The sequence below is a fragment of the Hypomesus nipponensis genome, chromosome 14 (assembly GCF_054491055.1).
Source record: "Hypomesus nipponensis isolate SF chromosome 14, ASM5449105v1, whole genome shotgun sequence".
Lineage (NCBI taxonomy): Eukaryota > Metazoa > Chordata > Actinopteri > Osmeriformes > Osmeridae > Hypomesus > Hypomesus nipponensis.
In genome coordinates this window covers 11,612,467-11,626,531 of record NC_140374.1, presented here as the reverse complement: position 1 = coordinate 11,626,531, position 14,065 = coordinate 11,612,467, and the positions used below count along the sequence as shown (strand labels likewise).

The 14,065-nt window shown below is 44.0% G+C and overlaps 1 protein-coding gene across 7 annotated transcripts in view; it reads left to right on the top strand.

The window, feature by feature from the left end:
- mef2aa (myocyte enhancer factor 2aa) overlaps positions 1 to 14,065 on the top strand; it is a 58,977-nt gene that overhangs the window by 23,107 nt on the left and 21,805 nt on the right. For all 7 annotated transcript variants that reach the window (XM_084671442.1, XM_084671435.1, XM_084671441.1 and 4 more), the window contains exon 4: positions 4,548 to 4,751. In XM_084671442.1, the coding sequence (XP_084527568.1) occupies positions 4,548 to 4,751 (204 nt within the window). The remainder of the gene's footprint in view (positions 1 to 4,547; positions 4,752 to 14,065) is intronic.

Sequence of the window (14,065 nt, the reverse complement as noted above, 5' to 3'; positions counted from 1 at the left end):
TCAGACAGAAAGCGGCTCTGCGGTGCGTTCTGACGGTGCCGTGACGGTTTGTGCCCCGTAAACGGTACGCACATCTTCCCGGAAGAGGGTCGTCCAGGATCTTGCGCGGTGGGTACAGTGGAAGGTACAGAGTGGCCTGATTAGGCAGTGTGGGGACAGGGAACTGGCTTGTCAGGGCCTAGCGAGCGTGGGGCGTAGCTCCTCGTGCCTAACGACGTCCTCTGGATGCCATTAGGCAGGCACACCGGGGGTAATTGCCCAAGTCATTAAAAGTTTGATGATTCTGCGGCTGGGTGGAGGGTTGCCTGCCCTTGCTGTGGTTCACTTTGGATGGAGCCAGGGTACGTAACACGCTCGTGGGCACAGAGCTCTTCTCTCTCTCTCTCTCTCTCTCTCTCTCTCTCTCTCTCTCTCTCTCTCTCTCTCTCTCTCTCTCTCTCTCTCTCTCTCTTTATCTCTCTCTCTCTCTCTCTCTCTCTCTCTCTTTCTCTCTCTCTCTTGATTTCTCTCTCTCTCTGTCTTAATCTATGTCTTGCTCCACCAGGGAGCAAGACTGTACATCCCTCCATTTCTCATCCCACTGCCCTTGCTGAAATTGTCATGATTCTTTAACAGGTAAAATACTTTGTTGATAGATAGGGGGGCGGCGGGTAGAAACCGGTGGTAAACCGATGATAAGTTCTCCTGTCGTGTGACATTAGCGAGAGGTCACAGTGATTATCTGTAACTGTGGAGGCCTATTTATAGTTTGTCATCTAAAAGCAGATTATTACATGATTCGGTTATGTGATTCTTGCTTTTCTGTTCATTTGTGTGCCTCCAAATTATTTGGGATATATTGAATGTAGTATTGTATCTAAGTTTTTATTACTTCCAGGAAAGCTTGACATACAAGAACAAATGAGCTGAAAGCATATAGGACTTATCAGTAGGGACCCAGTGCAGTTGAAGTCAAGCCCAGCTGCTGGACCAAGCCTGTGGGTACTCTAGTGGTCCACATGGGGGTCCAGGGGCACTCCATCCTTTCAGGGAGAGCTGATCCAGGCAGACAGCAGTAGAGGCCGTGGCCTGTCTCCCAGTCCCGCCCCCCCCCCCCCCCCCTGCTCCAGCTCAGCCCGGACTCCAGCCAGGGGGCCTGGGTCACTCTGCCAGCTGGTGCCTGGGCTCTTGTCCTCTCTACCCCATACAGCCCTGTCTGCTGTGGGGATCATAGGAGCTGACATGGAGCCTTCTCATAAAGCAGTCAGCTCCTCAGCCCTGGTGTAGGTGTCAGTGACTCGGGCATCACCTCCAAGTAACGTCCTGGCTACATGCAGCTTTACTATCAGATGTCTGCGTGTTTGTCATGTTGACTTCTTTGTTTCCCTGAGAAAGGACACTGATATACCGTATGAGTGACAGGTCTGTCCTGGTCCTTGTTAGAGGGCACACACACACTCACACACATGGGCTTGTGCACACACAACTGTACACAAGTCCTTCCTATTCCCTACTGATGAATTGAGAAAGCTAAGACAGGTAACAGTTAAACAAGTATGTAGAAGTTGGTGTCAGAATATAATTAGTAACTTCTTACAGCAAGAGACTGTGAAAAGGTCATGGTTTTCAGACAGAGACAATCAGGTGAGAATAATGCAGTGACTGTACTGTTCGGTGTGTCTTTGTATAGGTTATTACGGTGACCTTATCAAAGGAGAAAGTATAAATTACTGTAACTTTATTCAAGTACACTTAACTCATTTTTTCAAAGAATATTCTGTAGAACTGTTGAAATGAGCATGGCAGATTCACATAGCAGAAACAGAATGTCCTCTTGATTTTCACTTTTTCACTTTATTATTGTTTTGGGAACTGTGGATGTCACATGTGGATGTGCAGTGACAGTGTCAGATGGAAGAGGCTGGTTTCTGCTGCAATCTCAAGTCATTCTGCTTATGATTCACTTCACTGCTCATTGAATTAATTTACTCTTTTTACTTCCTGTATTGTACAGGAATTAAACCAGATGCTTATTAGTTCTACTTGGTTGTTGATAGGAGCTGTTTACTACTTAGGGCACTGCATATAAATGGGCTAGCTGGGAGATGTTTCTTTAGAGGTGGCAGGGTTGGGGTAGCCTGGACCTAACCAGACCCTTGTACATTTCAATTGTACAGAGGGTCTGGGATCGCCCCATTGACAAGGTTTAACTTCCTTAAAGGCGGGTCCTCTGTTGAAGTTTAAAACTATTGGATCTGCCCAGAGCCACTCTGATCTGCCATAACCAATTGCAAGCGTTTGCTTTAGCCAACTCCTTCACCTCTGCTGTAACGGAACTAGCTGCCATAGCTGGAAAATCAAACTTTTCCCCAACCCCGTGGGGAGGAGGGCCACAACATCATGGCCACCAACAAAACTCAGCAAGGAATTAACTTGCTCCGGCTTTAACTTATGGATATTCGGCAGCTTTGCCACAACCGCAGAATAGCTTCACTCGCGCCGCCATTTCTGAACAACTCAAACTAGTGCACGACATTAACATCATCGTTCTCAGCCACTCCCTCTGTTCGCTGATTGGACCTACAAAAAATGTGTTTCTGAAAACCGACTTCAGAGTCAAACTCCCAGACCTAGTACAGAAGCAAAATCCAAATTGAGCGGAAGTACATACGAGGGCAGAGCCAGGCTAGGGTTGGGGCAGGGTGGAGGGAGTCTGTGCTCCTGCAGGGGAAATGAAGCGGGCCCTGGGTCAGCAAAGCTGCACTCAGCCAGCCAGCTGGGTAGAACTAGCTCCCCTTCACCACCTCCTCCACCACCACCTCTACCTCCTCCTCCTTGTGTTCATCCTGCTGAAATGGGACATCTCAATGGTTTAGCAGACACTCATCTGTTAAAGAGCATACCATGTATGCCTTCATTTCTCCTGTGACAGTGAGCGTTTTCCAGGTGGATAAACAAACAAACAAGCTAAATCATTCCTCTTTGATTTAAGAGAGGTGAGGAAGTTTCAGCTGGGTGGGGGCTGTTGGTCCCACACCGGAAAGTTTAACCTAAATCAAGGAATGTAGTAACAGAAAGTGTAGTAAACAAAAACAAAATGAAAATCCCAGTGGCCACCTCTAATTTTCAGCCTCAACATTTTTGAAACTGTGTTGCATCAAAAGTCAAAAGATTTGGTATTGCAAATCCTGCAAGAAGCATGGAAAAATGTACCGCAGGACTGGACGATCACACGAGTCATCCATCAGAAATGCTGCCGTTTTATAAAGATACTGACATGATCAATAAAATGACTAAATTAGTATGCGAAGTGCAAACAAGTGAAGAATCTCACTTATGTGCATCTACAGTATCAAAGGGTGGTTAACTCTGTTTAAAAACACTGCTATGACTCATGAATTTTGATATATGCAATAAATAGTCTGTTCTGGTAGTTGGTCTGTCATAGCAGACACCTGAATGCTTGACGTGGGAAGCTTTGTGTGTCTAGAAGAGAATTAATAGACCTGTGTAATTACCTGTAGTGTGGGATTTTGGAAATTCATTTTTCACAGTTGGAGTGACCTCACTGGCTGACTGGATACAGAGACTCAATACAGTTCACAGGATTAGGCTGCATTATGCAATTTTAAATGAAGCTAACTGCAAGCTGTGACCAATTAAAGTTGAACAAAGCCAGCTCATCTGCTCTGCTCCCCCATAGCAGGTCACTGAAATTGGCGGAAGATAGTACACATTCATGCGGGTTCACATCAAACACACAGTACATTCTAGTGGCAAGGCTCCATCGAAAACCGTATTCTCGAAACCCACTTTGTGTAACACACGTGCGTTCCTAGAATCCTAAATGAATGAGTTTGTAGGGCAATAGAGGACAAGATGGTACTGCGGTAAAGGGGTGTAACATAATGACAAGTGCATGAGGCACAGAGACAGCACTGCAGGACACGCTCTACAGAGAGGGTCGGGTTACCTCCGGCGTGATGTACGACCTGCAGTCCCAGCCGTGGACTCATGTTACGGGTAGAGCCGCACAGGGGCCGCCCTTTCACTGTCACCCTGTCTGCATGTATGTGCTGTACGTAGGGAACATGGAGCCAGACGCTAATATATATGGATCACTTGTTTGCAGATGCTCTGACTCAGCTCCCTGACCTGTCTCTACCTCCGACACAGTCTGACCTCTGGTCGGCTAAACCCCACTACTGAGTCACATGCCCTGTGGAGTTTTCGTAAGGACGAACACAACAAGCAAGTGTCAGTGTTTGATTGATAGATACTGGAGATGGGCAAACAGGGCTTTTTTGTGTCGTCAAACTTTACATTAACAAACCAATCTGTGGCAATCCCACCAACTGGATCACCACACTCAATTCAACATTCTTCCCAATCTAGTTTAGTCACTGCCTGGTACACTTGTCTGTGTAATACTAGTTCAAAGACAGCTACAGTAAGTAAAGTATGTCTGTATTTACTCTCTCTCTATCTCTCTCTCTCTCTCTCTCTCTCTCTCTCTCTCTCTCTCCCTCCTCTCTCTCTTTCTCTCTCTCTCTCTTTGTGTTTCCCAGGTAACGTTCACAAAGAGGAAGTTTGGTCTGATGAAGAAGGCCTATGAGCTGAGTGTTCTCTGTGACTGTGAGATAGCCCTCATCATCTTCAACAGCTCCAACAAACTGTTCCAGTACGCCAGCACGGACATGGATAAAGTCCTGCTCAAGTACACAGAGTACAACGAGCCCCACGAGAGCAGAACCAACTCCGACATTGTGGAGGTGAGTCGCCTCTCCTTTCCTACTGTGTAGTCTTCAGGATACAGTCCTGCACACAGGATGAACACCTTGAATGAAACACCGATATGATTAGATGTGATTTCCACAGGTAACACCTGATGTGACTCTTCATACACTGACAGAAAGGGGGCTTGCTTTTCAGGATACAGGCCCGCTTACAAGTTTTTGTAAGAACCTTGTGAAAAGCTTACTGGGTTTTCATTTTTGATTTTTAAGCTATAAAATCAGTTGTAATATCAACAGATAACACATGATGTGACTCAACATGCACTAACGAGGAATGAAGAACTTGTGAACTGTTACTGTGTGCTACTTGTGCTGTATACTGGTTATGCCCACGAGGCACAGGGGAGCCATAGTTATTAGACATTACAACCGGAGTTATGACAGATTGAAGTAACAGCTTCCTTTTAGGCTGTAGGGAGATAGGGCTCAGGGCATCTGCAGTCCCTGATAAGTTCAGCTGCTGTTTGGTCCAGCAACCGACAAGGAAAATGTGCTGTTGCTCAGTCTTGCACCGCTGGGTTTGTCCATGGCTCCCCCTGTTTCCTCCAGATACTATACCTGCACGGACTAGCCCTGGTGTTAGTGTTCCATGGCCAAAAGGCAGGCACCCTGCAAAACAATCACATTGCTAGAGCAGGACATTTTGTACGCTCTAGGAGTTGTGAAACTCCGGAAGCACCTAGTCCCAGCTAGACTATGTTCTAACACATGCCCAAACACTCACACAGGAGAATAAGGTATTTATTATGCCAGTTGAACAGACCTGTCGGCCAAGACCATCAATGAAAAGAAAATGTGGATCCTTCGCAGTCCAAGTCATCTCCCTGTGACGTACTTGTGGTTTCTCGACCTATTCAGAGCATGCTGTCTGAAGCCAGTCTCTTCACTCCTGACTAAATGAAAAGCAAACACATTAATGCCAAGTCGAGAAATCAGGATAATAACAATAAAAGTCACTTATTTGCTTTTAAAGCCAATATTGAAAGCGGACACAGACTTGCTCTTGTGTTTCAAGTTAGACAGAGGTGTTTTCATTAGACGGGGGGGGGGCAGACCTTTCCCAGGTTTCTGCATTGCTGCGTCATAATACGCTCGTGTTTTCGTTGGCGCCCTTCCACGCCTACATACCTTTTTTATTATTTCTGCCCGCGACCGAGAGACATTTGGTCCGAGGGGTCTGAGAGGGTGGCAGACAAATTCCGAGAATCCAAGTTCTTCAAACTCTTTCACTTGAGCAAAAGGAGGAGTCAAAGGGATGCATAAGAGAGTCAGCTGTGTTCCTGTGTTATCTTTTATTTACGTCCCCCTGCTTGTGAATTACCTGCTCGGTAGAGCTGCAAACAGAACTCAGCCCCCGTTGCAGCCTCCATAAGGCCACCCCCGCCCCACTCACCCCCCCACCCCCCACCCAAGCCGAGCTGGGACTTACCTACATAAAAAATACATAGACACACTTCCCACTTATGTAACGGTGACCCCGTGTTTGGTTTTGCCCCGAGTTCTAACCCTTCCCGTCTTAACCAGGAGCTAACGACAACAACAAAAAACTGCAGCTGTCCTCAGACAAAAGAGAACTCATTCAGGGATGTTTTCCTTATTAGAAATTCTCCTCTCTCTCTCTTTACGGTTCTACTTCGCAGCCTGCGTGGGTCGGCCCGTTCGTTTTTTTCCCCCTCCAGATTATGCGCTGTATGCGTTCTGTATGTTCGTGTCAGCAGTGTGCTGGAACTGACGTGCAGGATACGCAGGGTTTATCTCTGGGCTGTGGTTCTGGTGCTCCGTTGCCGGCTGAAACCCCATGCATGCAGGGTGGTGATCTGTTGTGTTTCCCATGTAGCCACTCACAAGCCAAGGAGGCTGTCTTGCTGCACGAAAGGGGGAACAATGTAGCGTTGTCCCTGCTCACTCGGCCAGCATCTGTGTAGATATGCGCGCAAATCCCCACCCCACCCACCCCCTCACCCCCAGCCCTGGTAGCTATGTGTCCAGGGTTCAGAAGTGAAGAACCAGAGCAGAAGTAAGCAGCCAGGCTCCAGGCTCCCTCTCCTGACATGGCCACACATGCCACCATTCACAGGCCCAGAAAGAGCAGCAGAAGAACTCGGTTCAGAGCCATACGAAATAGCTCATTGTCTGTGGTGTACTGTATGCCATCACGGTTTGTTGGCGGAATCTCGTTATGAAGTGTTAGCAGAGACAAGGAAAAAGCTCCTCAGTTCGAGACAAAGGAAATGGACGTTCTTTTAATTCAATTTATTTGTTGGGGAAGGACTTGATAGGTCTTTTTTGCTCCTGAATCTTAACCATTGAAATACAAGACAGTGGAAACAGCTAAAAGTAATTTCCCAATTCTGTCTTACTTGAATTCTTAAATTCAGTTTTACTTTACTTTTGTTCAGAACTTTGGTATCTCTCTCACAAACCTTCTCTTATCATGCATTTGTGGGATGACTGCATTGTTAAAATATCCTCCAAGGTTTCTCTTTTCTTGTTTCTTTGTTTCTTTCTTTCTGTCAGTGTTTCTTTCAGTCTTCCTTTCTTTCTCTCTTTCCATCATTTTTGTCCCTCTCTCTCCCTAGGTCTCCGGGTTGAATTGGCCTCACATGGAGACACTTAGCTTGGACACATTATCTAAATCTATAAATTGCATTCATCAGATAACTGCCACACAAACAGTCGTGTGCTCATCTGCCATGCTAGAGAGACCAAATTAAGCCGTTCCCAGTTTTCATTGGGCAGCATACGTTCCCATTCCATGCGAGGAGCCAAATCAAAGGTCACATTCCTGCTCAGTAGTACCATCTGTAGATAAAGGCTGGGCCTTACAGTGTGGGAGAGCAACAGCCATGTTTCGCACAGATGGATGCATGCCTGGGGCACAGTTTGATAAACTCGCAGAGGGCTACGGACTTTGTCTGAATCTTGGCTCACAGTCTAGACTCAAGACCCAAACAGTAGGCTTAGATTGCTTTCCCTGTGTGTGTGCCTGTGCATTGGTGTGTAATGTACAGGATTTGTGCGTGTGTGTGTGTGTATGTTTGAGTGAAGAAGTGTGTGTCTGTGTATTCGTTTGGACTGTATGTGTGTGTGCTTGAGTTTCGGCAACACTCCGGGCGACAGGTGAAATGTTGCATGAAATCTCCCTTCGTGGATCGAGCCCGCTCTCCATCAGATTCTAAGTGTCCTTGTCCCCATCTGTGTCTCTCCTTTCCGAGTCCTGCTTTGAAAGGAGAGCTTTTAGTCACCAAGCAGCAGAGGACTAGGGGGTCAAGACAGGCGGACTCAAAAGGTGACATGACAAACAACGGCTGTACCTTACTGGAGACATGGGACACTGGGATTTGAGAAGAGCTGCATACAGTAGGGGAACTCTCAAGTGTTGCCATTCCATAGCCATACAGTGAGAGCTGAGTGGAGGCGGAACGGCTGGAACGCCCATGTGTTTAATTCTCGATCCTTCTTTGTGTCTGGTGTTGTGCAACTTCTGTACACTAATTGCAACCGTTGTTATTGAATAGTACTGTTGTCTTATTGAGTTTCACTTGTGCCCCAAATGAAGACGTGGCCGTGGGTCATTAGAGAGATCTAATAAGGGACGGCCGTCATCCTCCCTCTCCTTGGGTGGAGGTAATGAAATCTTCCTTCAGCCCGGCCGCAACCTGGCGGCGTCCTACCCAGCACAGGCTCCTCGCTTTCTGCTCAGGATATCTTAGACTTCACAGGAATGAATTGCCGTCTTGTGTCTCCGTTTCTTTTGGAGCGTTTTCCAACGCAATTACGGTGCGCTCAGAATAATCAAGTTTACGTTTAAATGAATCTGACTTGGAGATGCACATTAAAAGTAATGTCATATAATAGGGGATGTGGATGTAATTGAATGAGATAGATTATACAGCTGTAATAGTTTCAATCTGGCAGGGAGACTACACTTTTGTCTCTAATCTGATTTGAAAATTGAGTTTTCAAATACCAGTCTAGGTTTACATATAGCTACAATATAGCACATAGGCAGAATTAACCTTTTGTATGGCTGTTATTTTGTCTATCATTTTGAGTAAACAAATCCTAAACAGTCATAGTCAAATTCAGTTGAATCTACCTGGTGCGCTACAGAGGCAGTCATTGTACCCTGTGGTGTGAGGAAAACAATGGATATTCCTTTTGAAACTGCATGCATAGAGTTGAATGATAAACAGTCCATTCAGTGAGAGCCATACTCAGTCCCTATTGAGTAATCATTATCATTCCATCATCATTATCAACTATTAACATAAATGACACTTACTTTTGTGACAGTAACCTAATAAGATATGCAAATATTGACTCTTTCCTAATGTCAGGCCGACTGGGTTTGTGTTTCCTTGTTCCCTCTAGACATTCCACTTTTCTATCAAAGGAAGCCACACACATATTAATCGGGTTAGAGCAATGAATGTTATTCAATGACAATGCATTGAATAACATTCATAGACAATAATTTGCTTGTATGGTCATTGTATTACAAACCATGTTATTATCACTTATGTAAAGGTTGGATGATTGACTGGACAGGACATTGTCTTAGACCTACTTGTACATATGATACATCTTTATAGCCTGGACAACAACATTGCAAGTAAAAAAGTCAACAACATTGCAAGTAAACAAAGATCGTTTTATGTTGTGTCGGATCATCAGTGTATTGTGACTGTGCGTTTGAAATGTAAATATCTCTGACAGAGGCAGTGACTGCAGGTTCGGATCCAGGGGGTGTTAAGTTGTCAATCAAAACCTGTACAGTGATTAAGAGGCATCTCAGGCTTAATGAATGCAAATTGGCACATCTGCTGTGGTGGGCTAGCCGTCCAGACTCTTCAATTAGCATGATTGATCAATTATCCTCCACCCAGCAGTGCTACCAAAGATGGGTAGGAATATGCATGTTCCGAGGGAGTGAGAGAGGGAGGGAGATGGAGAGAGGGGAAAACAGAGGAAGAGGGGGAGAGGGATGTGGGTCAGAGAATGATAAAGAGAAAGAAGGGTTCAGATCAAATCGTGGGAGGAGAGAAATGAGAGAAAGAGAGAGAGAGAGAATCAAGACCCAAACCTTTTCTCTTAGCCCACAGTAATACTTTTGTATCATATAGTTGTTTTCACTAAAACGATAGGGCCTTCAAATATAATTTGACATGTACAATTCAAATTATGGCAATTTCCTGCGTACTTTTCTGGGTAATTATATGACATTTGTGAAAGGTAGATCTAAAGACCCCTGTATTCTCTGGCTTTAAAAGGTAGGTCAGAGATCAGAGGGCCACTGTGAATAGTATGAATAGCCAATAATTGTTGAATTATTGTGCACAAATGGACTGAGTAGGGCAATGGTTTTCATTGTGAATGAAGGTGAAAGGCACGGGCTGTATAATCACTCGAACAATTTGAGTTTAAATAGTTTCACAAACATTTGCAAATTAAAACGTACCGTAAAGTACATTCAACTTTGCCCTCCTTGATTCATTAGTTATTTGTCTTCACTTCTAGTTCATTTTGTATAGGCGGCTCCTTGTTGGCTCACACCAATATTGCAGGGCTACCTTGATGGCTGAGGCTTAGCAGGTCAGCCCTGGGTCCTGGACATCAGAGCGTGTTTAGATAGGAGTTCTGTGGAGCATCAGAGACAGATTGAGAACTGAGTGTTGTCTATCTCTAACTGTGACTTACCAAGATACCGGGGACGGCCAGATGAAGCTCGGACTGGTAAAGAGCAGACCTGTCACCACCCTTATGCCTTCCTGCAGCTTCTGTGCCGTCTTGCCATGGTGGCTGAAGATGTTTGGATGTGTCTGTCCTCAAGGTGTATCAAATACTAATGATATTTGGTGCTGGCTTCTTGGCTGCAACCTCCAAAGCATCTTAAAGTCAGGGTAGGTAATGTTGTTGAGAAGCACTTTTTGACACAATTTGCTGAAACAAACTTCACATCCTGATAGTTACCAATACATCTAAAGGTTTGACAGTAAAATGAAATCAATCCAATATCTGCGGGTGTCACAGGACTATAATAAATACGACCAACCAGTAAGTTTGGACCGGCACAAGCGATTGAAAGGGCTACTTGTCTGTCTGCCTCCTGGCAGTAGTCACTTGCTAGGTTTGCAATACTTGCCTGTCCTGCCTTTAATAAACGGTAATAAACAGGGATTGTACTGTTAAATGGTGACTGTGCCCCCTGGATGAGTATTACAACTGGCATCACTCATGACCCATGCCACTTACAGCACCACACACTTGTAGTCACTGACTTCCCCATTTCTGGATAATTAACCAAGTTTGAAAGATCCGTCCAAAAGGGGTCAGGGGCCTAATTTATGTTTGATATGTACAGATGACAACCCAGAAGAAAATATTACATTTTAATTGGCGAGTGCTTAACTTAGCAACTTGACTTTGGGTTGGCCAGCAGCCAGAATCCTTCTGCGATCCACTGGAGCCTTGTTTGACATTTGAGATGGCTAAAGGGTGGCCACGGTCAGCTACATTGGCTCGTCTGTTTCAGGGGGCTGCGAGGGATATTCTAAAAGCCCACTTCTAGTGATTAAAATGTGTGTTTTACAATGCTGACTTTATATGCCGCCTCAGACAAATCCCATTGCAGCAAGAGGACATGTTGAAGGCTTTTCTACATAAGAATAGCACGTCACTTTGTGCAAATTACTTTGACTTTGAAAAGCATTTGATTCCTGGACTGCGTATACTGTAGTCTTCTTTCTCACACAGCCATGTAGTGAAATCCTCTGCGCTGATATTTCCAACCGAACAATGATTTGATTTTTTCTCCCATACTGTATGCTACACATTACCCTATGCCTTGACCAGCTCTTCTCGGGATGATCTCTGCTATCGCTGGATATTTCCAACATCCTCCCACGGACAGTACTCCTAATATTCCAGCTAGGCCCTCCTCACGTTCTCGCTGGTGTGTAGCTATAGCAGCCATGATATTAGACATTTCTCTTAAGTTAATCAAATGTCAGTGCTGTTGACATAATATTATTGAAAGGTTGTTTTTTGAGGGCCTTTTAATATATGAAGTACTTTTTCAACCAGAATTCTCATATTCCAGCAGCAAAACAAATATGTACTTCTGGGCTCTTAAGCTTAACTATAGTGACTTTCATTTTTCCATTCATTTTCATAACATATTATGCCTCATTCCAATGTTAATTTCCTTAGAGAGGTTTCAGATGAGGACTGGTACAACAGTCATATTCATATGTCTATAATATTGATACTTTATCTGGGATTCTACCTCTAGTGTTCTATGGATTTGTTACCAGCAAATCTGCTTGGCATCAGTTGGTATTTATGCCAATGTATGTAACTGGTAGGTTTTGCAGTTTGATTAACATCCATTGGCTACAGGGCATCCACTTTTGACCTACAGTATTGTCCACAGCTCAAAACACCCCTGAGTTACTGCTTGAGTGAATACAGGGGTCCAGTCCTAAACAGGTCTGAAACAACGACACAGATGTTTGGCTCAGCCACAAGGCTTGTTCCTTATTAATACACTATAAACACTACTTCAACCAGCTATGCTACTGAAAAGCTATATCTTCGATGGCACAGGTAGGCAGTATTTATACTGAGGAGTGAGTTTATCCAGTTCAACTCGGTTACAGACATTATGCTTCCATGCAAGACAACCTGTTATGGTACTGACAAAACCGTTACTGACATAACTTTATATAACTAATCTATCAAGTTGACTATTTCAATGTACATTTACTGTTGTGTGTATTGTATGTTTTTTTTTTCTTCATTTTTTTCCTTTTTCTGATGAAGCCACTTTTGTTCAGTTTAACAGTGCCATTACTTGTTCCATATACCAAGGTGAGGTACTGTAAATACAGTGTATATACACCTTTATTTGTCACAGTGAGTGCAGCTGTATTAATGGTGTTGGTCTCCTGATAGTTTTTAAAGTGCCCCTCTTTATAGGACAAGGACTCATTTTCCTCTGGGCTTTCACTGCAAAAAGGGTCGCACTTCCCTTTGGAGTTTTTGATTTCATTGAAAGCAAGTAATTTGGATCTTTGAGAGAGCATTATATTCCTGTCCTGTATTGTTTTATTCAAGATGAGAATTTACCAGAACAGTTTATTCCTAGTCCTGCTGGCTGCGTTGCTATGGAAACACATGTTAGTGTTTAGTGCACAACAGAGAACAGTGAGATATTCCATTGGTGATCAGGAACAAGTAGCCAGTACATTTAATGTATTAAATGTATTTTTGATTGTAGGCTGTGCTGCAAGATGCTATGTGTGTACAAGTGAACATCCGAAACCTGATGATGTAGCCTCCTTGACCTATTTGTGACCATTGCATCCTCCGCTGTCCTCAGACAAAGGCTCTGCACTCTTGAGTGTAATGCTTGTTACCAGGTTACAGAGATTTGGAGAAATTCTGTTTTTCTGACTGTCATGCTTCATTGACGTCAGGGCTTTTTGTTCAATTCTTCACTCACTCATTTTGTTTTCCTTTTTATGACTAAGTCTTTTTGGAGAGGATGAGAAAAAACAACAACATCAACAACTAAAGATGTGAGGTTGGGGTGGTCTCTTGTAAATATTAGTCTCCAGGGACACTAATGAGACATGCTCTAGCCTCAAGTGCTTGAGCACTGCATTCAGCTTCGTACAGTTCAGATAACACATTCACAAAGAAGATGACACATAATACACTTTAATTTTTTTACTTCATAAAAAATGACGTTATCAGTTTTGGACCATCACATTCGACAGAATTATTTTGCCATCGTCTGTCACTTCAGCTCATGCATATAAACAGCAGGTTTACCTGTAAATTAAATGCACATCCATTAGCACTGAATATACTGTATGAGCTTTTAGAACTTTAAATGACATCCATTGAAACAATTCCACCAACCTTCCCCACTTCTCAATTTGCCATTGAAGTTGATCTCCAGTCAGCAAAACTAATCTAATTAGGCAATGAAATGGTACTGTGGATTGGAAAAAAATCTCCAACCCTCAAATACATGATTAAATGAATTAATTGTGAGACCTACACTACAAAAAGCTTCTGCTGAAGTGGAAATCCACTTTACTCCGTAATTAATTGTTCTGGACCAGGGTCTTGTATCTCAACTGTGAACGTCTCAGCACCTTACCAGACACATGGCATAAAGACTGCATAAATGCAGAAAATAGGTCAGACATGAACTGGCCTAATTTGGTTTAAACCAATCACAGTACAGCAGCGAGATTGCCCAATCTGTGCCTGTTATG